The sequence below is a fragment of the Zeus faber genome, assembly GCF_960531495.2.
Source record: "Zeus faber genome assembly, chromosome: 13".
Taxonomy (NCBI): Eukaryota; Metazoa; Chordata; class Actinopteri; order Zeiformes; family Zeidae; genus Zeus; species Zeus faber.
In genome coordinates this window covers 20,182,960-20,205,869 of record NC_137198.1, presented here as the reverse complement: position 1 = coordinate 20,205,869, position 22,910 = coordinate 20,182,960, and the positions used below count along the sequence as shown (strand labels likewise).

The following is a 22,910-nucleotide window of genomic DNA, read 5'->3' as shown; positions in this document are numbered from 1 at the left end:
GAAGCGCCGCGGTGTCCGAAAGACACCTTTGACGGCGGGTCCAACGTTCCAACGAGACCTCGTTATTCCGAGTTCAGCGATGACTTCCCTCGGGCAGATAATGTGCAGTAGGTGGTTGGTTACTCCAGCTAAAGCACCGGCTGGAAATCCGTTACGTTTTGGCCACGGCTGCCGGAAAAGACTGTTCAGTACGACCCGCAGCTGTACGACAATTATGCCGGCCTGGGTGATCGATCGGTACGGAAGCTGCGACGTGCTGCGCTTCACGGCCAACGCGAGTTTCCCCGTCGTCCACTACCCCAACGAGGTGATGCTCAAGGTGCACGCCGCGGGACTCAACCCCATAGACGTCAGCATGAGAGGTGAGTCATCTGCCTCTGAGGACCCTCTATTAAAGTGGCAATCCGCAAGATCATTTAGGATTTCAAAAAAAAAAATCCTATAGTTGATATTGTTTCCATATTTATTTAACCAAAACTTTAAAGAAGCTGCCATTGTGATATGCATACACTCCCATATGCATTTCCCATCGTTGGTGGCGGGGTCCGCCTTTCCCGGCACAAATGCAAGAGGTCGGTCACGCGCAAGAAGTGAAAGGCAGTTGGTGGTGAGTTTGATGAACCGGCATCATATAACCGTCAACGTGGATTGGACATTCCCCACCGAAAAGAACAGCGCCCTCGGATAAGGAATACCCCCACCGCCTCAAGTGACCAAAACAAATGGAATCGGGAAGAGAGGGCAACGTCTGGAGGAGAGAGACCGCCGTAGGCCCGCTTCACACCGAATGCGTTTCCTCGTCCGACAGTCGGATCCCTTCCCCTAGCGGCTGCCGGACGAGCCGCGTCTGAGTTTCGCATCGCAAACTATGCCGGAGGAAATGGGAGCACTGTTGTTTTCCAGTTCTAAAGGATAGTTTGCTTAGTTGGACGTAAACCAGGTTCTGTGAATGAGAGTTTACCTCCTTCATATAGTGTTTGCAAAGTGCGAACAAAAATAAAAAAAACACACAATTGACTAACATAAAAAGAGATTTATTGAAAGTGAATATGGTCACATCCAATGCAATGTACACTATATACAGTGTATACACTATATGCAGTTTATATACTATATACACTATGTACACTATACTATATACATTGTGCATACATAACATGCATTGCATTCCTGTCGGCTCAGAATGAGTCATTCACAACTGATTTGATCTGCGCCTACAACCCTGTGTGAAACTTAGTTACTGTAGTAATACCATTGAAGTTGAGTGGGAGTTATCAACTCAGTATAGAGCGAAAACCTTTCTTATCCGCTGACAAAGCATTTTGGCTTGTTCTAAGAACCAACATCCTCCCCCCCCGTGCCGCAGGTGGTTACGGAGCTTCCACGCTCGCTGTGAAGAGGGACCCGCTCAACATCACCCAAACGGGCAGCGAGTTCCCTCTGGTCCTGGGGAGGGACGTGTCGGGGGTCATCATGGAGTGCGGCCTGGAAGTCAAGTACTTCAAAGAAGGCGACGAGGTGAAGGGAGGGGGAAATGTGTCCCTTTCACCCACATGTAGTTAATAAACAGAAATTTACGTTGTTTTTTTTCGTCCCCCTGCAGGTGTGGGCGGCCATCCCGCCGTGGAAGCAGGGCAGCTTGGCTGAGTTTGTGGTGCTGAGCGCCAACGAGGTACCGTTTGGCTTTTGGGATAATACTTTGCAAATGTGAAATTCTTCTATAATTTAATAATGAAATAGAATTTAAAAAAAAATGACGTGATAGAATCTCTATAATAAGGCAAATTATTTAAATCTCTATAATTTTTATCTAATAAGGGTTGCTAATTTTATTATACAGTCCGATTGTAACATTCAAAAATAAAACTCTGTAATGGAATTATTAAAGGCAAATAATTTAAATCTCCATATTTAAAGCAAATAATATATATAATTGAATAATACAATCCAATCATGAAATTTAATAATAACATTTATATTATTTCATAAGTCAAGGCTAATGATTAAAATCTCTACTTTAAGGCTAATGATGTCTCTAATTAAATAATTTAAGACTTTTGATTTAAAACTCTCCAATTTAAGGCTAATTATCTCAATAATATAATAACATCTAATGATAATTAAATAATTTTAGGCTAATCATTTCAATATCTTAAAATTTGCCGCTTGCCTGTTGCACACTTTTGCAAATACTGTTTATCACAGTTTCATCAAATTTTGCTTTGCTTTTTATTTTTTTTTATTTTAAATTTTTATTGTTTTTGCTTTTTTACATTTAACTGTTTGATCTGTACATACTGAGAGTCACTGCTGACCTGAGTCAAATTAAAATAATATAGGATTAAAACTTTTAAAATTAAATTCAGGAAACTTCTTGTATCTTTAAGAATACTTTGCCAATAACGCCTGATAGTGATTATTTTGTTTTGAAAATAGTTTGATTTAAAAAGGCCCTGGTTCGCATAAGACTCTTTTCTGTGTGTGGAGCGGAAAATTAACCTAAATTGAAAAAGTCCTAGATCCTCCTCCTCCTCAGGCTTTCGAACAAAAGCCCTGCGTGGTGATGTCAGTGGCAGGCCGCTACTTAGCGCAGCCTTGTTATTATCGCCTTATTACAACCCTGATGGGAGCTGACTCAGAAGACGCCGTTTTTTATGGACCGTTGTCTCTCCACACCAGATATCCCACAAACCCAAATCCCTGAGTCACTCGGAGGCGGCGGCCCTGCCCTATGTGGCCACCACGGCCTGGTCCACCCTGGTCAACACGGGGGGGCTCACCAAGGACAACTGCGGCAAAAAACGGTGAGCGACCATGTGGGGAATGCTTTCTAAATTCCTAAACCAATCCCAGATGCTCTTCACTAGCTATAAGGGTTGGGCGATATGTCGAAATCTTCCTACCGTTGACATATATTGGTATTTTTGGCGACCCTTTTTCACTGAATGGGCTCGGATGAACCGGTGTTTCTCCATCTTTCTCCATCTCCATCTCCCCTTGGCCTGAGACAATTATTTGCAGCAAAAACTGGAAAAACTTACGCCGGTCTGAAGCCTCAACACAATCCAAATGCTGCACATGGAAGCCGGTTGGATCGGACGGCGGCGGAGAGCAATCAAGCTTCTGATTGGCTGAGTGTGACGTCACTCCTTGGGACATCAAAGCCACATGGTTTTGCCAAAAAGGGTGGACTGTCCCCACAAAATAAGCAGCGTGTGAGATTTCTCCAGGAAGTTAGGGTTAGGGGTAGTGTACGCAGAGAAGTGTAAACATTGTCGGCGGCGACACACTAGGTTTTAAAGACGGGTTAATTATTTGCCGAGTTGAATTCTTGAGGCGACAGACCATTAAAGGAGCAAAACAAAAGGACAAAAAATGTTTAAAAAAAGAAATTGCCCAAAAAAAACCAATCACGATTGCTGATATTCGTCCAAACGCCTAAGCCTACCAGCTGTGTCGCTCAATGTCGACCATACGCGTCGTTTGTACGATACAAATGTGTTAATAAAGGTAAAAGTGTCATGCCCAAGAATTTCATCTTGTAAACAAACTTATCCAAAGGAAAAATCTTTGCACGAGAGATTTCGCGATGTCGGAATAATTCCGAACATCTAGAGCCGGAGCAAAGTCACGGTGCGAGATCTGCGCCAAATGTTCTTCCCCTTTTCAACATAATGTATTGGCGACACCACGATTAGTCGCCGCTTCTCTTGACCCGTTTCCTCCAGTACCAGAGGGATTTTGGGGGGCTCCCCCCCCCCCCCCCCCCCACAAGTCCTGTAGGGAGAACACCGAAAAAGGAAAGCAGCTTTCCACTTTTTTTTCCTTCGCCATCCATCCATCCATCCATCCCTCCATCCATCCCTCCCTCCATCCATCCAATAATACATGAATATGCAATAAGAACTGACCTAGTGGAATATTCCAGTGAGTCCTCTCTCTGTAAGTTAAGCCACACTAATGAGGATGTGACACCTGCGGTTTGGCAGCCGGCTCAAATGCTGTCGAAATGACTCATAGTGGAGGGAGGAGGCTGAGCTAGTCAAGAACAAGGCCCTTTTAAGGAGAGGAAATGTCAAAGTAAGTTTGACAAAACGAATCCATCAAATTATTTAGGAAGCATATTAAATATTGCTGTCCTTTTTTTTTTTTTTTTGCCATTCTGACGTATAAAAAAATGACCTAATTATAACTCAAAGAATAAAACATTTCCCTCACTCATTTAAATGACTTACGAGATATTAAACACTTTTTTCCCCACCTTGCTCCTCAGGGCTTCCATGTCCCTGCAGGTTTTCGAAAAGTTTTTTGAACGTTTATTTTTTATTATTATTTTTATTTTTTTTGCCTTCACAGGGTCCTGATACTTGGAGGATCTGGAGGTGTCGGGACATTTGCTATTCAGGTAAAGTTGATAAAGTCCAATGTAGAAAAGCTACAAATGTTTATTTTAACATTTGGTTTATGTGGATCTATCAATCCACATAAATATAAGTATTATATAATGCATATAAGTATGAGTAGAAATAATATTATGAATATAATTATGAATATAAGTAATATTATGAATATAAGTATAAATATAACTAATATTATGAATATAGGTATCATATTATAAATATAACTTGGAATTTAAGTATAAGAATAAAAGTATCATTATGAATAAAAGTAGGAATATAAGAAATATGAATATAAGTATTATATTATGCAAGTATGAATATAAGTAATGTGTTTTTATTATCAATATAAGTATGAAAACAAGTATTATAATGACAATATAAGTATGAAATTATGAATATAATTATTAATACAAATATAAGTACTTATAGACAATTATACACAGTTTGATGATGTAGGTAAATACAGTAAACATAATGTGCGGAGGAGAGGTAAGTCGCTCCCATTTAAGGAAAACCGGCTTGTGACACTCCACCCGGATTCAGACCAAGATGTCTCACGTTAAATAAATACAGCGTTTGGTCCCCACAGTAATTACTAGTGCCCGAGGCAACGGCATTGTTGAAAATGATGTGACCAGTGACCCGATATGGGTATATTTGCACTGTTTTGTTATGTTGTTGCTATTTACACATTTATACTAATGTAATACACCAAGATGGAGCATAAGGAAAAATATTCAGATGGATGGATACTTTATTCATCCCTGGTGGTAAATCATGTTGCCACAGCAGCTCACATAAAAATAGGCGACAATGATAATAATGATAACTGATAACGATGACTGATAATAACAATAAAGTAATAAAAGAAGAAGAAGCAAGAAGCAAATGCAATATATAATAAAGCAAATAAATTGCTACAAAAAAAAACAAATGGCAATATACAATAAAACAAACAAAAGTAATAGAGAATAGAAAGAATTGGCAATACAAAATAAACGTACAAAATAATATGAGGGGCGAAGAAAAATTTAAGATATAAAATAAACCTCTAAATGAACAATAAAAATGAAAAATAAACGTAAAAAAACCCAAAGAACACAAATTTGGTAATATATACAGTACACCTAATAATAAAAAATACAAATAAACCAATTAAAGTAAACAAGAAACAAACAAGAAATTACTATATATAATATCTATATATAATAATTACAATATGCAATATATACAGTATAATGCAATATGCATTAAACCTAAACAAAAAACATTCTTGTGTCTTTCCTTGTGTTCACTCTCCTCTAATAATTTCCTCTTATGTGACGTAGCAAAAGTATTTATGTATTTCACGTTCCAGCTTATACCAGTCATGATTGAGGAGAAAACCTCAAAAGATGACTCTGTATCGTCGTGACCAGATGCTGAAGGCGTGGGGCGCCCACGTGACCGTGACCTGCTCCCACAATGCCGAGCGGCTGGTGCGGGGCCTGGGGGCCGACGACGTGGTGGACTACACCTCCGGACCGGTGGAACTGGCCCTTGGGGACCTGGAGAAGTACATTCAGCTAATTAGCGTCAGTCAGCCAATGAGCATGCTTGATTGAAGGAATTATAATGTAACGTCTAACTCCTGGGTCTCCTCCCCTCCATCCCTCCATCCCTCCATCCCTCCATCCCTCCACCCCTCCATCCCTCCATCCCTCCATCCCTCGCGCCCAGGTTTGACCTGGTCCTGGACTGTGTGGGCGGGGACACGGAGCGCTGGGCCCCCGGGCTCCTCAGGCCTTGGTGCGGGGCCAAGTACGTGGCGCTGGTCACGCCCTTCCTGCAGAACACCGACACACTGGGCATCGCAGACGGCATGCTGCAGACGGTCTTCACCGTGGCAACCAAGGCCCTCAAGGTAACAACGGCAATCTCATTGTTAAAAGGGACTTTAAATAAATAGCTATAGGTGAACTTGCTTATTTATAATAATCATCACTCGGTCGACCAAATATGCTTTAACCATGAAGTTACCGGGACTTTGAGTTAGAATTGTAGCACTCTGATGCTATTTTATGATACAATTATTTGATTGTGTATATATATCTATGTCTATTCATACTCATTAAGTTTACTTAGTAATTACAAAAGGAAACCCGCACTTTGCAATACACGAGACGGTTGGAGGTGGTTGAAAAGTTAAAAATGTACTTTAAAAAAATGTGAAAATGTACAACAAACCAAAAAAATACTAAAATTACACAGTGATTGTTAGGCGCCATTTGTATTTTCTTATTGATATTTTGAGTTGGAAGTTTATTTTTATGTTTATTCCAATTTTCTTATTGTTATTTTTTGAATGGTGGATTTATTTTTATTTTGTATATATATATTTTTTTTTTTGGTTCATTTGTACCTTTTCACATTTTCCTATCTTCTATAGATCTTTTGGGCTATCTAGAAGGTCAGGCTGATGACAGTTGTCCTCAAATATGGACAATCCTGCAGCCTGGAGGGGTCTGGTAGAGGCTTGACGTGCTGCTGCTTCTTTCCTGGAGCGCTCGTGTGACTCTGCATCCTGTTTGCATGCTGCCTGCAGATCCTCTGCAGAGCATCTGTGGTTTGAGAGAGAGAGTGTGTGTGCGTGCGTGTGCGTGTGTGTCAGTCAGTCAGTGTCGTCTGCACATCACATCACACACCACATCACCTCATTCATTTTTTTTTTTCCACTGAAATTTGACCACAGAAGTGTGACCTGACGTGCCACCCTATCGTTTTTTTTTTGGGGGGGTTATCTCAGTGTGATAGGAATACCTAAAAGTTAAGGCCTCCAAAGTTAAGTTAAGATGAGCTAAAGCACCTTGTCTCTAGAGGGCAGGAAGTTAGTGTTACACCCCGTTTGCACCTGGCATTAAAATGCACTTTGAGTGGATCTGAAAGGAACAGCTTTAATGCCAGGTGTGAACGCACCCAAACTGCATTGCGATCCAATCACTCAGACCTACTTCGAGCTGTCCACTTGTGATCGGATCACCCAAGATGCACGTTAATGCCAGGTGTGAACAGGGTCTTAGTGAAGATGTTATTATGTCACAGTACCTTGTTTTTTGGGGGGAGGTCCTCAAGTTAAAATGACTAAAGTTATGACAGTTTGAGGTCTGAAATATACATGTTACATCCACGTCTGTCACTTTGAACAGGATATGAATCATAGTGTAACATAGTGTAAGTATTGTTTAGGAACAGTTACGATCACGGCGCCGGCATCTGTACAAAATATGGGGGGAAATTCAAACGATACATGGCCCTGTGAACTGTGAGATAAAGATTTAAAAATCAGACTAAAACGTGACTTCATTCCCCCAAATAGAGCTTCATTTGCTAATTTATAGCTTAATTTCCCCAAATATAGCTATATTTGGGGGAAATAAGTCAAGTTTTAGTTGGATTTTTAAATATATATTTCACAATTAGGGCATCATTCATCATCTGAATCATTTCAATTTCCCCCCATATTTGTACAGATGCCAGCGCCGTGATCGTCACGGTTCCTAAACAATACTTGTCCTTTTTAAACCAGATATGGGAAGTTACACTATGATTCATATACTGTTCAAAGTAACATCAAAAACAGGGAACAGACAGAGATTTTGACACATTTTCTCCCGCTTTACATCGCCAAAGTTTCATTTCTGCATCTGGTTTCAATCCCCCTGCACCGTGTGAGGAACCGGATCCTTTCACATGGGATTCAGAGTTTATGAGCCGACGCAGCTCAGTGTATATGATGAAAGGTGAAAGGCTTCGAAAGCTTCGAGTGAAACCGAGCTGAGAGTTGATAGGAACCGAAATTTGAAGAATGAGAATGAGAATTGAAGAAAAGGGCTTTGGCAGGAGGGGGCCGCCCTGTAAAGATTTATTTTCCTGTCTACTAAATGCCAGTGAGGCACATTTCGACGGCCGAGGCACCTCGTTTGGATGTCCGGGGGCTACAAGACGTAGGCTGTCTTTCTCGTGCCCAACCCGCTCGACAATGTGACTGGGACTGGAAAACTTAGCGAAAGTCTTGTGGTGTAAAAAAAACCCCCCAAAAAAAACAAAACAGGCAGAAGACATGCAGATGTTCCTTCGATGTCTTCAGAAATGGGAGGCGGCGTTGCTTGTGGTTTACGCAGACAGGAAGCAGCGAGCTCAACTCGATCTTCCACAGCTCTTGGAGTCATTCCCTTCTGGTCCATGGACAACCAGAGAATTTGGAAAACTTGTTTCTACTTTTGTAATTGACACCAGAATCATAGACTGAGGTTAAAAAAAATAAATGTCCATGTCCACTGTGGAGGTATTTCCGTCTCTCCTCATACGCTCGTTCTCCCTTCTCCTTGCCCCGTCCAGCACCTGTCCAAGGGAGTGCACTACCGCTGGGGCTTCTTCGCCCCCAGCGGCGTCGCCCTCGACGAAATAAGCGAGATGGTGGACGCCGGAGAGGTGCGTGAACCCGCCGGCAGGACACGAAGCCACATCTGAATATCCGCGCAACGCGAGGCCTGGAAGTCTACTTTGAGAGACGTTGCAAGGACTCCATTGTTGGCTAAGTTTAGGGGGTCATGATCTCGTCAGGATGATGGCATCAGTGTCACAATTGAGTAGTTCAACTCCAGCCTGGATTGCTATTAAAAACACAACACTGGCGATCAATGTAAATATGTACAGAAAGGCACAATATTCACTTCCTTTGTCGATTTTTGAGAAACTGCTGCGCCCAGATAGAAATCCCCGAAGTAAGTCTCTCTTGAGCGATTCAGTTAATCAAGTCATCAACAAAAAGGGGGAAACAGCGCCATCTGGTGATGCCGGGAGGTTTTTCCGTCACATTATTAATGTCCATTCCGCCAAGAAAACCCTTTAAGAAACCCTTCAGAGGTGTGACTGGGAGACCTTTTGCTTTTGGGTAAAGAAAAAAAATCACATTCACTTATTGTCTTAATCAACCGCAGCAGGTAGCCTCAGTATTTAACTCTCTATTGAATGTTTTTATAAGCCTGCCTTAACACAAAAAAAAAAACAACCCCGACAGCGTTTTCTTCGTTTTAATGCGTGTTATAATATCTACGTGTATTCTACTAATCCTTATGTGATTTCCCCCAGATCCGGGCGGTGGTGGAGGAGCAGTTCTCCTTCTCCCAGGTCCCTCAGGCCTTCCAGAGGGTGGAGAAGGGCCACGCCCGAGGAAAGACGGTGGTCCAGGTGGACGGAGGGTCCGGGGACCACTGACGCCCCTTTAAAAATGGAATCACAAAAAAAAAAAACCCAACAAAACAAAGGAACAACTCTGACGCGCCGCAGAGCTCCGAGAAGAGGAGATCATTCCGAAATGAGATCATGGGAGAAGCGGATCAGGGCGCCGCGTGTGAGGCCTGCCGGTGAGGAGCGCTACGTGAATGGGGGAGAACGCTCGCCACCTCTGTGACCTTTTGTGGTTTGAATGGTTGTTTATTTTGTGAATCTGTCTGTGTAAAACGATGACGAAACGAGGATTTCGAGGCTCTCAAATGTATTTAATTATCTGTCAAATAATGTACCAACGTCGTCATGTTCTAATGAGCCGGTGTCGGTGTGAATTCACTCTCTAAGAAATAACCGCCTCGTCCCGCTCTGTCGTCGGGGGGTAATCTTGCGATCACGACCGGCACAACCTACGTTATGCTTTATTTTAGGAGGTTTGTCCTTCAGTGTTCATGGTTTTGTAACAGACCGTCTTTTCTTATTGTTTATCATGACTTACCCTGTTTTTCTGGTGGGTTACCAGGACGCCCGTCTTTTTTTTTTTTTTTTTTTTCGTTATTTCACTCGGAGTAATTGTCCACGGCCGATTGCCGACACCCAAGTGTTAAATTAGAATATTCACATGGTCGAATGGTTGTTGCGGTCTTAATGTTGAATTACGGGAAGTGAAAGTGGATCGAGAAACCCTGGATATGGGTTCAACATTTAATATTTTTTGCTCGTTGGGTACACAAACAGGTATTATTGTGACAAATGGGTAGAACTGACGTTTGCTAATTGCCTACAATATGAATACATTGTCCGAAAGAAAACACACAGATAGTAAAACCAAATATTTAGTATTTTCACATGTAACAGTTCTGTCATGGACATTCACATATATACAGAGCAAGTATCAGTATAGTAGTGCTGCATTGAAATGGATTTAGCGGAATTTTAAATCTATACACGTGACGCTTATAATACACTCCACGCCACCTAATGCGGTAAACCAAGGTTATAGAAAGCCGCAGCTTAGAAAGGTATCAAAACTTTACAGTCGATCGATTTTGATCTACAGCGATTACAAAACGAGGGGGGGAATAGTCCAAAAGCTTCTTTCAGCTCCGGTACGTAGGACTCGGCGCCTCTGCCGCATATTTATATTCACATTTTCTCTTTCAACATATAAAAATCGGGAAACGGAAGCAACAAAACAGGGCGAGAGAAAGATGCAGCATCGATACAGGGCTGATTTCCCTGGGAACAGAGTGAACACAGTGAATATCTCACCTACATTACAGGGTTAGGGTTAAGGCAGGCTTTCTATGTCCAGATATTGTGTTGTGCCCTTATTACGAGTAAACTAAAGTACCGTGCAAGGGAGCGGTATTGGTCCCCCCCCCCAAAAAACATTCCAAATCTCATCGCCGGCCTCCGAGCGGGGCTCAATCACGGATCTCCGTCTCATCGCAGGTCAGAGTCCAGTTGTACTGATCCCAGAGGTACGGTTCAAATCGAGCAGTTCGTTACAGAATCTCCAAGGTCCACCTTTGGTTCAGCTTTCTCTCGTCAAACGCGTTGAGGATCACCTGGTTCCTGTCGTACTGCTGACCGCCTGGAAGACAAACGCCACGGGAATAAAAGTTAGTTTTCGCCCCCACGTTCTCACCATGAAACACAGGACGGTTGAATGTGGTGGGCATTGAGTCTCTTTGCAGTGAGCCGGATCTTGGGCTCTGCCTTCTTTCGGCTCTCAAACATTTTTATTTTTTTATTTATTATGATCAAATGGTATTAAGTGTTTTGACTTACGGCTGTGGTTTCTGCACATCTACCACTTCAATTCACAGTGGAATCTCTTTCCACTCCCCAAAATAACATTATTTGTCACGGTTTAATGTGACTGGACTCAAGTAACACCCTATAAAACCACTTGAAATGCCAGGAGATAGACAAGCTAAAAGAAATAAAAATAAAAACTAGATATAAATTAGAATATACTTTGACTTTTATTTTTGAATTTTGAATTTTTTATTTTCACTTAAATTCTTCATTGAAAATGTTATTGTCCTAAAAGACTCATCACTACCTCAGACTGACCAGCAGTGGGCGCCGCCAGAATGCGACTGAACAGCGACTACAGTTTCAACTCAGATTTTCAAGAAGCCCAATTACACACAAAATATCTGGATACGACAACACGTGGGAGGAGGGATCTCTGACCTTTGACCTCCAGCACCAGCTCGGGTTTGAGGTGGCACCGCACCAGGCCGTCGGGCGTGACGTCCCAGAGCTGGTTGTCCTTCCCCCGCTCGGAGGACACGCAGAGCCGGCTGCCCGCCATCATCATGGTGCCCGAGGTCTCCAGGCAGCAGTCCTCCACAAGCTGGAAAGTGGGATCAACGAGTAGGTGTTTATCTTTGGATGTAAGTCGAGACGTAAATCTAAAGTGTCGTATACCTTTGTCACATTACAGTGACGTTACCGTGCAAATTGAAACATCCTTCACGCCCCACAAACCTATGAGCTTTTCATTGTTTCAATACTTTTAGACAACATTTTTATTTCTTTTGCTTTCAACTCAAAGAGCTGATCTAAAAGTTCCAATTAGTCCTAGGTAGAAAACAAAAACAGAAAGGACACATAGTATCTTGGAAAAGGCAGAACAAAGCAAAATAATAACAATAATAATTATAGTGAAAAGAATAAAGTACTGTAAATGAATATTGCAGATATACATTATATATATGAATTATACATATTGCAGGTTAGACATATAAAATATATAAATATAAAGTAAAATATAAAAGCTTTATGGGTGGAATTATGTCAGAAAGATGAGGGAACCAAAACACGTTTATATTTACATGACCTTTTATCCACTACTAAAACATCGTAGTCACATAGTCGTATAAACAGTAAACTCTCAACCTCTCCATTGCAAAAAGTGCAAACAACCACAAATATGGAAAAAATAAGAAACCCCTTGTTTTATATGGATAACATTTTCCACGAACACGGATTTAAAAACAAATGGTTTTTTTTCCCAGAGGTCAACACTGACTTGGTTTAAGCGTCTTCTAACGGAATTGACAGATTTCCTGCTGTTTGTCTAGAATTTCCTGCATCTAAATGTGTCCTGCTTGCGGTGGCCTCTGTTGTCAAAGGGAAACAATCAGAAACCAAGCGCTGTGGCGCTGACCACCACACAAACTGAAAGGACGATGAAAGTAAACAGCCTATATTTTCTCACAATATTGGGTCCGATGTATTACCGAGAGTTTTTCATTTTGAAAAATAAGATTTGAGGATTGATGTCGTCCTTTTCAATGACCTCATATATACGTGTGTGTATGTGTGTGTGTGTGTATGTGTAGAGTTCACTGATTAAAAATTCTAAAAAGCTTCCATCGACCTCTAACCTATGTTAGGACTGAGGTTTAATCCCCCTGAAGATTATGCATGGATTACATATGTAAATGAAAATCCCCATACACATGCATTGGATCCTTTCGTAGCAATACATCCTCCACCACCCGTCCCGAGAGCTCAAGGAGCCGGTCCCGTTCAGCCCCGGGATCTCCTGGTTGCTCACCTTGCAGCTGAGCTGGCCGTCCTGGTAGAGCCACACCTGCTCCCCACCCCCGGTCTCCTCCACAGCCTGGACCCTCATCAGCTTGAGGTCCTCCAGCGTCCCCGTCAGCGTCATCACGCTGCCCGTCTCCCTGCTGCGCAGGCGGAAGTACATCTGCCTCTGTGGGAGGGGTGGAGTTGGCCAGTAACGATAAGAATGTAACTCCTCTTTTTGGATGTGGCTGCTATCTTTATTTTTTTACAGAAACATTTGTTTTCGGGTCTCACTGCCCCTACCTGCAGTAAGGGTCTGAGGGACCCGACCTGACTCCAGCCGCTGAACCTGCACCAATCGCCCACCTCCGTGGGCTGCAGCAGGGCCTGGCGCCCACGGTAGTTACAGCCCTCGTACAGCACCCACCTGCAGACAGGGTCGGTATTTACACCACGTTAGCTCCTCATTTTCCTCCACTTCCACATGTAAAGACTTTGAAAGAAACGCATTCAGTCGCGAGTATTCTCGTGCTGACGTGTATGGTTGAGGCCATTTCCGTATCCGGCTGAAGTTTATGAATACCAAATAAAAGATATTCTAAAACGAATAAACAGCGGTGACGTACGTTCCTCCCTTCACCGCCAGGGAGCGTATGCGAGCGTCCAGTCCCATCTGCCGCAGGCTGACGGCTCCGTTTTTCAGCACCACCTTCCGACCCGAACAGCCCAGCTTGCTGAAGAGAGAGACGGAGGGAAGAGAGAACTCCTGGAGAGAAAAGAGACGGAGAGAAAGCTGAAAGGGCCATTCCCACATTGACATGAGCGTTGCCTTCCTTTGTAGGGTGGCTCCAGCTTTTTGGGGAAATTGGCTTTTTCGTCTATTTTACCCAGATTCAGACGGGAAGACCGACACCAATTTCACCCCCCTGCATCCAGTACAGAGACGGAGACGGGCTGCATGCTAACTGTGCTAGCTCAATGCATGGCCGCAGAGGGGATCAACTAGCCTAGCTCCCGGGGAATTAGGGAAATACAGATTCCAGCATCTCATGCTAAATGTGTTAGCTCAATGCATGGCTGCAGGGGGGATCAACTAGCCTAGCTCCTGGGAAATTTCCTCGAAGAAACTGGAGTATCCCTTTAAACTTTACAAACATGACATAATGGACACATCTCTTTCATTCTCCATGGCGTTTTACTTTTTAAATATGATTGTTGTTATATAGTGACACACACACACACACACACACACACACACACACACACACACAGTGCTTACATGTCTGGCCGTCTGCATTGACCGGATGCTGGAGTCGGAGGTCAGGCATCCCATGGACTCGGGGCTCGGGTATTCCCCTTCCTCCAGCACGTACATGTTCTCCGTGAACTGGGCTCCCTCGTATGCCACCCAACTGGCCAACACACACAAACACACATTTCAAGCTTTGGATTTCTAGTTCATCCAACAAACGCAACCCTTAATAACGACATCTGAACAGGTCTGGTGCTATTTCAATTGCCCCCACCTCCCAGCCAGCACCCTGCAGGATCTGGGGGTGAAGTCGTCCTCCAGGGCGGCTACGCTGTCCTCCAGGTTCACCTGCCTGCCCTTAAAATGCGGCTCCGAATACAGCTGCACCTGTAACACACACACACACACACACACACACACACACACACACACACACACACACACACACACACACACACAGCCTTAAACACCTGGCGAATACACTGCCATGGAATAGTTTAAAGTGGTAATCCATAACATTATTTTTTTTGGAAGAATTCCATATTTGACACTCACGTCTGGCACATAAAACAGCCATTTCAATGTATTATTATTTTATTTCGTCTTATGCATGTTATGCATGTGCATAACTATATGCTGTGTCCATTATTGGTGGAGGGGTCCACCAGGGATTTTGGCATGAAAGGTAGCTGTGGTGAATTTGATAAACCAGCATAGCTAGTTGTGGTCAGTAAACTGTCATTATGGATGAACATGGAATTCTGGGACTTGTCCAATCCACCCAACACAGACGATCTTATGGATTACCACTTTAATTATTTGATATGGTTCGGCAGAATTGGTCAGTCAGCATGTATTGCTGCCAATTTCAAACATTAAATCCATGACAAACTCACAATTAGTTGAGCAAACCCACCTTGAACTTGCTAAATCCAGTGAGGTTTTCCTGAGAAAACAGATGCAGAGGTCAAAACATGAGCCGCTCTTTAGCTGCCGAATTGATCTTGCAGCTCTGAAGGTCTCCAAGATCAGGATCGGATCAGACCTCCTCACCTGGAAGACGGGCTGCAGGGAGGACACCTTGAAGCCGCTGGCTCCCCAGTCCTCCGGGCTCCCGTACAGGCCTTTCTCCAGGACGTACAGCTCCCCGCTGAAGACCGGGTTCTCGAACGCCACCCACCTGCCGAAAATGTCTTGATTTCAAATGACCATTCAATGTTGGAAATATGAAGAATGCTCTGGAGATCGTGCCGTGCAGCTGCTGATTGGCCATGTGAGTCGCTCTACCCTATCCAATAAGAAAGCAAGGACGTATGTGTTTCCTCATCAAAGCATAGAAAGGATCAAGAAGTCTTAGAAAGTCTATAGCTTCAATGTGGATACTATTGTTCAGTTGGTCCAAAATAAACACTAATTTACCGAAAAAGGTCATTCAATATTTTGGTATTATAGATTCTTTATATACTGTAGATACAGTACTGTATTCATCTCTGGAGGGAAATTGTTATTTAACAGCATCTCACATCAAAACAATAGGTAATAATAACAATAAAGTAATACGGAAAACAATGGCAGTTTGCAATGAACTAAAACAATTAACAATTTATATGAATAAATAAAAAATGAATAAATAGCAAATTATGCAAATCTCAATGTAGCAGGGTGAAAAACAAAAGTCACAACAATATAATATAATACAAACAGTATTGCAAATATATATGTTACGTTATGTTATGTTATGTTATGTTGGTTGATTTAATCACTTCAGAATTTCTCAACTATCATTTAAATCTAGCAATAATAAGATCAAAAGTCTAGTTCTCTATAGTCCACTACTGCCGTGTAACTACTGTAGTTCTTCTGCTTTCTGTCTGTTTCTGTGCTTGGATCAAGAACCCGCCTTTCTATTTCCAGAAACCCCTGGTGGTGTAACCCGATCGCAATTTCGGGATGACTTTTCATCCCGTCAAAAGAGAAGCCCTCGCCCCTTCAGAAGAACCTGTTTTCTAAAGCTTTTTGGCGAAGCCCAGGGTTTCAAGTTTGCGGTCCTCCCAAACTTTGCCGGTTTGAATTTCTCACGCTCTGGCCTAAAGTGGATTTCAGCAAAGCGGTCACCCAAAAAGGTAACTCACACTCCGCCCGCCACGTCGGCCGACTTGGTCCTGACCCCGAAGGCCGAGTTCTCCATGGTGACCACGGGTCCCAGCAGGTCCACGCTGAGCGCTCGCTCCCCAAAGTCCAGCTCGCTGAACAGCTTCACATGCGGCGACAGGAAGTTCTATGGAAAGATCAAGACATTGTGGTGGAGTTAAAAAAAAAAGTGCTGTCCGACCCTTTTGCTGGTCCTGAGTGAGAATCGGATTATATTTTGAGAAGCAGTATTGTGTAGTTGGCTACGGTCATTTATTTTGTAAAAAACCCAAAAGGTAACCATTGCTCATACTATCAACTTAGAGGCAATCTTTACAATTGTGTTTACGATACTGCTGGAAAGATGAAAACATTGCCTTTTTCCGATGAAACTGCGATTGAGGGGAAACACGAATGGACATCTTCTCGAGATCAAGACTCCTGGGGGTCACTCTAAGTGTGCACGGGGTCACAGGGACATTTCATATCAAGACTGATATGTTGACGTTTGATTGTTTTTTTTTTTTTTTGTGTTTTTTCTGAAAAATTGTTCAATAGCTTTAAAATATATCATAATTTCTATGGAATATATTTTCTATCCGAATCATGAATCAGAATCAGAATGAGCAAATAGAAAGTATATTCAAAATAAAAGTATAATAAAAGGAACCAACACTCAATTTCACATGAAATGAAGTTTCCTAACAGGCAATATGGAAGGTCCAGTAATGTTACTTTTGAAAGCACAGCAAATAAAAAAGACTGGTATTCAGCCTCCATCTGTTGCTTATTGGCCTAAATGTGAATTGTAACACATAATATTAGCGGTGCTGAAAATGTGTCGCAGACTCAAATTGCTGTTTTGGGACCTCAAATCGGGGTAAGAGATTAAAAAAAAAGGTTGATTTTTAATCACTTTCCCACCCCGTGCAACACATTTAAGTCAAACGGCAAAAAAAAAAAAAATAATAAGACCAAACGTTAGAGCTTCAGAGTGGTAATGCAGTCCACGGTGGTAACATTTTGGAGTGTTTCTCACGGTGAGAACGGGTCGTAGGGACATCAGCGCGTCCTCGCCCCCGCCCCAGTCGCTGCAGTGAGGGTACTCCCCCTCCTCCAGGACGAACTGCCGGCCCTCCAGCTGCGCCTCGTCGTAGCCCACCCAGCTGGGCGGAGGAGAGGGGAGACATCAGAGTGGAATTTGGTCATCTGGAGGTTATTCTATGACTTTCTTAGGACAGAGGGGTTATTTTCCATACTTTTTATTGCTAAAAGGATATAGGATTTATAAAAAAAAATAAAAATCAATTCACGAATCGACAAGTTTGGTAAATTTAATCGAAAAGAGTCAGAACGGACCCCCAATAAATGCTTGTTGTAAATACAATCGGAATGGTCTTCGCTTGGCCTCCATAATTATGTTTTCAATCTCATTCTTAGCTGTATTTTGAGCTAATGTGAGAAAATGTTTACATCAGTTGAGTCGAGGAAAATTAACCAAATCTAAATTCATTTTGGTTCATCCAACTTTTCAAATTCAATATTCAAAATCCTTCTTCATAAGGCATATGCGGATTATCACACAATTATAGGCTTACACTATGATTTGCATGAAATTAATTCGTGAATTATGAAATACATTTAATTGTTAATCCCGATTATTCGTATGACAATCAATCGCCAACAAAAATGTCTGCCCCATGAACGGCTGTAGTTTTTTGACCTCCACTTCAACCCTTTAACCCCTGACACTTTAAAAAAGTGACCCCGGGGACACTCACAGTCCGGCGAGGATCTTCACAGAGCCCACAGCAGACAGAGCTTTCCTCCTTTCTCCACCTCGTTCTTCCTCTTCTCCCTCTCTCAGGTCGAGCACCTCTCCGTCCACCTCCAGAACCTCTCCCTCGAAGTTGGGCTTCTCGAAAACCAGAGCCTGAGCAAACAGAGGGAAGAGACGACGAAACCTCAATTACAGGGGTTTATTGTGCTTAATGGTAATTTTTAGGTCTACTGTATATTCCCATTTTATTAAAATGTTAACTGTGTTTTAGGTTGCTTTTTTATTGTTCAATGCCAATTTTGTTTTTTTTCTAGTATTTATTTATTGTTTCTGCCTCTTGTCTTGTATTATTTTATATGTTCAGTCGTTTATTTTTATTGTGAATTTCATTGTGTTGGGATTTATTTTATTGCGTCACTTTTCAACCATTCTGTGAGGCCAAATGCAAATGTTAACGTATTCTATTCTATTCTATTCATTCTTAGGTTGAGCCTGTGCATGTGTGCTTTGTTTCAGGTTTGACCCAGGTTCAACATTCCTGAGACTTCGAAGCTACCTCGCACCTAGACGTCAATGAGACGTATGAAGTATTACTGTACACCAGGTTGTGCTTCGCTGTGGGAAAGGCTATAAGCTGTGAAAATGATACAAATACAGTAGAAACCAACCTGGCAGACTTTGAAGATAAGAGTATTGATCTATAAGTTCTATGGATCAATAAAGAGTAATAGAAATATAAGAGAATCCATTTCCACATCTTTAACACCATTTCATTGCAAGTACTACAAGAAATGGCAAAGAATTCTCCATAACAACCGACTGACATTGATCGGTGACTTCATCGGCCGTCCCGTTAAAATTTGACATTGAGTGCTATTTTCGCCACCCTCAAGTTATTGAGGGTGGAAAGTTATTCAGCCGGACACAAAAGGTTTGGCTGCCAGGACTTGCACAGATACGTGCAAGACACAGGCTGGGATGTCTGGGCCATCGCTATTATGAATCTCAACAACAGAAAGGCGCGTCTGCTCCTCTGTCATGAGTTAAGTTTTGAGATTTAGCTGCTTTTAATATCATAAACAATTTTATGACATATTGTATAGTGTGAGCACTTGATACACACTGACGCATTCTTAATTATGTATCTTTGTGTTTAGTGATTGCTGTGTCTGTCAAGATTATAATCAAATTGCATCACACTGCTTTTTCCACAATACAATAGAGAATATTCCCTGACATTAAGTTGTTAGAATGGTTTAGATATCTTTTGGAGAGCAAATATATCTTCTTGTAAAGCTTTCCTGAAGGCTTCCGTATCATCAGAGAAGATGTAAGTATTATATATAGTATTATATAATTGGTTACGGCATATCATTTATATAAAGAAAGGACCAAGGAGGGATCCTTGGGGTGCACCAAACATCTAAGCCAGCTTTCAACCTCAGACTACTTATACAACACCGAATCATGTGTGATGGTAAATGTGAGTTGGTGATTCAAGTTAAACCTTAAAGAGGTTAGAGTGGTATCTCTGCCGTAGAAATTAGTCATTTAGTTTTCTACATCAGCAGTTTTGCAATCACTGATATATGATAATCTGAATATGTCGAATACAATATGAGAAGGCTGTATTTTCAAAACTCACCTTCACTTCATTTAGATGTTCTACTCGTATTGCCCCCTGCGGTAAACAGAAATATTTGTTAAGAAACATATTACAATTCTACATAATGAACACTTACAGTAGAAGGCCGACATAATCACCTCAGATGATAACATGATAATATGCATTCTGCATATCACACAAACAACTGGCAATATTTTAAATGTTTAAATATACCGTGCCTTTGCTTGGGTTCCGGTAATGAGCCTATGTTATAAACTTTCAATACAACATACAGTAAGCACAAAATCAAATCAAAATTGATTTAGTTTAATGCTGAAAAGTCTTGACACTTCTGCAAAATTGCAAGCTCTTGCAAATATTGATTTGTAATTGGTTGAATTTGCGTCACTTATTGCAATCACAAGACCGAGATTTTGTGGAGGCACTGATTTAATGTTATTTTATGTTATGTTATGCTATGATATATTTGATCATATTTTATTATAGAGGCTGTTACCATTCGGAGAGCTTTCAGGGAGCCAATCAAGGGTTGTGAAAAGCCCCAGGACTCTGGACAGGGATACTCCCCCACCTCCAGCACGGCTATCAGACCCCTGAACCCGGGGTCACTGTACACTAACCACCTGCAGAGACACAAAGAGTGAGTTCAGCCAGGAATCAAAATTCTTAATACTAATTGCTCCTATTAAGTTTCTGCGTATGTGAGCCAACAATAACCCTTAAACTAAACTGCGACTGTAAACCTTTTGTTCAGTAAGAATAAATGTGCCATTTAAATATTTTTCGTTAAATGGGTTCAAGGGGAGTTCCGACTTGAAGGTCCCAGAATGTTAGAATACATCAAATATAGCAATTCTGACAACAAAGAGTTACCTTCTTTTAATTAATTATTTCGTGACAGTACCAGAGAACTGTAAAAAAAAGAAAAAATGCTGGCCTCTTAGAAAATGAAGGTGCTAATTACTTTGGCTGCACACCACGAGAAAGCCATAAAGCAGGAAAGAGCCCCGCCAAAGACAGCAACACATTCATGTCATGTCACTCCAACAGGCAGTGGCATGAAGCGAGCATTCCTCAGTGGACAAAGAAAACACAAGCTGTACCGACAAACCAAATGAGCCAAAATGAGAGGGGAAACTATACTTTTTTTTTGCAATAATAATAAAAATGGATTATTTATTAATAATAATAATAATAATAATAATAATAATAATAATAATGTATTATCATTATCTTAATTGTTATTATTATTATTATTATTATTATTATTATTATTATTATTATTATTGTTGTTATCACATCCATAATTATTCAATCATATTATAATTATTACTATTATTAGTAGTAGTAATATCTAGTGCAAATATAAACAGGGCTACACACAACCAGGCAGGAATCAAACCTTCACCCACTCGGGTCTTTGGGATTCTCAACCCGCTACAAACGTAGTAGGAATATAAAACGTAACATAGCAATTCAAAATAGGCCGATTCACCAAAGAGAAGTTGCAAATCGAATAAATAAAAGTGGTAAGTGTTGGGGCGAGCCTGAGAAAAGAAAATTATTTGTTCACTGCAGCAGAACTTACACCCCGGAGTGAACCTTGATGGACCCAGTGGTCTGCGGGACCCCGAAGGAACCGAGCTCGATGATGTCGTCGCAGTACGACGCCATCCTGCCCAGCCCGTTCACCTCGGCAAACAGGTCGATACGCGGTACACTGTAGTCCTGTCGGAGAAAAAAAACAACTCACTCATAGAAATAGTACTGCTTCATTCAAAGAGGTTGAAATCCAAATCAGTGTGCACTTTTTCCTTTATGTGCTCTCGCTTGGTATCGCCCAGGTATTCTTAGTGATGAGGTTTCTCAAGGAAATGTTCATATGCTGAGGGGGGAATCAGCTCAAATGGTAGAGCGCTTGCTTAGCATGCGAGAGGTAGCAGGATCAACGGCTGCATTCTCCAGTAAACTTGCTCTTTCAAATCAAAGGGCTTGGCATTTTAACAATCGGGCACAATGGCTCTCAAAGGGGGATCTCAAGACTAAACAAAAGATGTGGCCAAGCCTATTTCATTCTGCTCCGGGTTGTGCAAACCCCATTAAAGTAGGTGATTTACAATTCTGTTTAAAAGTTGTGTTGTCTTCAATAGGCTTCAATAGGAACTCACCCTAACGGCCAAGCGAATGGATCCAATGACCATTGCTGCTGCTGGCACGGCCTGACCCATGTAATTCAGCGTGGTGGGCGCTCCCTCTTCAGCCCACATGTTCACTACGTGCTCTATAGGACCTTCCTCCAGGGCGATGGTACGCCCCTGGAACCCAGGCTTCTCATACAGGATCCAGCTTTGGAAAAAGAGAGAATGCGATCATCAAACCCACCGGTAGTTGAGTTGGAACTCGCTGGTATCTTAATGGGTGATATATTATTAAAATCAACATTCCAACATTAAAACAAACTAAGTAGTCTCCTACCATCCCCTGGTGACTTTGACTGAGATTACCGAGGACAGTGTTATCGCGGAGGCATCCTCCATGTCACGGTACACCTCGTAGGCCTTCCCTCCAAACTGAGGGTGCTCATGAATGACAATCTGAACCAGGGAAGTAATTATTTCAGTAAATTCCAGATCATTGATATCTTATTTCAAACCATATATATATATATATTTTAAAAGGGTGACTGAAAAGCATACGACTTTACCTTTCCTGGCCTTTTGTGTGACCCTCTTATTTCATGTTTCTGTAAAGGAAACAGGGAACATTTTCAAACACCCTCAACTAATACTTCAAGTTAACCTTAAAGGTAAATACAGTGTAGAATAAACAGTAGAATGGTGGCGATCGGGGGGAAATATTACAATATGTCCTTAGAAGGACACAGACGAGGACACAGCCCTGAAA

At 41.8% G+C, this 22,910-nt stretch overlaps 2 protein-coding genes across 3 annotated transcripts in view; one reads left to right on the top strand and one right to left on the bottom strand.

Annotated features, from left to right (window-relative positions):
- The first annotated feature begins 29 nt into the window (after nt 1-29).
- Nucleotides 30-9,701, top strand: rtn4ip1 (reticulon 4 interacting protein 1). 2 transcript variants are annotated; one of them, XM_080012339.1, is made up of 9 exons: nt 30-362; nt 1,367-1,518; nt 1,604-1,672; nt 2,680-2,804; nt 4,357-4,405; nt 5,819-5,955; nt 6,120-6,303; nt 8,778-8,870; nt 9,531-9,701. In XM_080012339.1, exons 1-9 carry the CDS (start codon nt 80-82, stop codon nt 9,654-9,656), a joined length of 1,218 nt encoding a protein of 405 aa, XP_079868465.1. In that variant the 5' UTR covers nt 30-79; the 3' UTR covers nt 9,657-9,701. The 2 variants fall into 2 exon arrangements, with proteins under 2 accessions (XP_079868465.1, XP_079868466.1); XM_080012340.1 differs by lacking the exon at nt 8,778-8,870.
- Nucleotides 9,702-9,856: 155 nt separating this feature from the next.
- Nucleotides 9,857-22,910, bottom strand: part of crybg1a (crystallin beta-gamma domain containing 1a) — a 44,880-nt gene continuing 31,826 nt past the window's right edge. The window contains exons 6-23 of the mRNA XM_080012341.1: nt 22,711-22,749; nt 22,482-22,600; nt 22,175-22,352; nt 21,595-21,734; nt 20,503-20,629; nt 20,025-20,060; nt 18,381-18,532; nt 17,639-17,765; nt 16,602-16,747; nt 15,523-15,649; nt 15,386-15,415; nt 14,744-14,856; nt 14,497-14,629; nt 13,844-13,983; nt 13,521-13,644; nt 13,246-13,404; nt 11,874-12,036; nt 9,857-11,265 (exon numbers count right to left, since the gene is read on the bottom strand). Of these exons, the coding sequence (XP_079868467.1) occupies nt 11,177-11,265; nt 11,874-12,036; nt 13,246-13,404; nt 13,521-13,644; nt 13,844-13,983; nt 14,497-14,629; nt 14,744-14,856; nt 15,386-15,415; nt 15,523-15,649; nt 16,602-16,747; nt 17,639-17,765; nt 18,381-18,532; nt 20,025-20,060; nt 20,503-20,629; nt 21,595-21,734; nt 22,175-22,352; nt 22,482-22,600; nt 22,711-22,749 (2,142 nt within the window). The 3' untranslated portion in view covers nt 9,857-11,176. The remainder of the gene's footprint in view (nt 11,266-11,873; nt 12,037-13,245; nt 13,405-13,520; nt 13,645-13,843; nt 13,984-14,496; nt 14,630-14,743; nt 14,857-15,385; nt 15,416-15,522; nt 15,650-16,601; nt 16,748-17,638; nt 17,766-18,380; nt 18,533-20,024; nt 20,061-20,502; nt 20,630-21,594; nt 21,735-22,174; nt 22,353-22,481; nt 22,601-22,710; nt 22,750-22,910) is intronic.

Bases quoted from the DNA above. Each gene is read 5' to 3' on its own strand.
- rtn4ip1 (XM_080012339.1), top strand. From the start codon at position 80: ATGACTTCCCTCGGGCAGATAATGTGCAGTAGGTGGTTGGTTACTCCA. The intron at 4,406-5,818 runs GTAAAGTTGATA...CGTCGTGACCAG, and splicing joins TCGGGACATTTGCTATTCAG to ATGCTGAAGGCGTGGGGCGC. The intron at 6,304-8,777 runs GTAACAACGGCA...TGCCCCGTCCAG, and splicing joins TGGCAACCAAGGCCCTCAAG to CACCTGTCCAAGGGAGTGCA.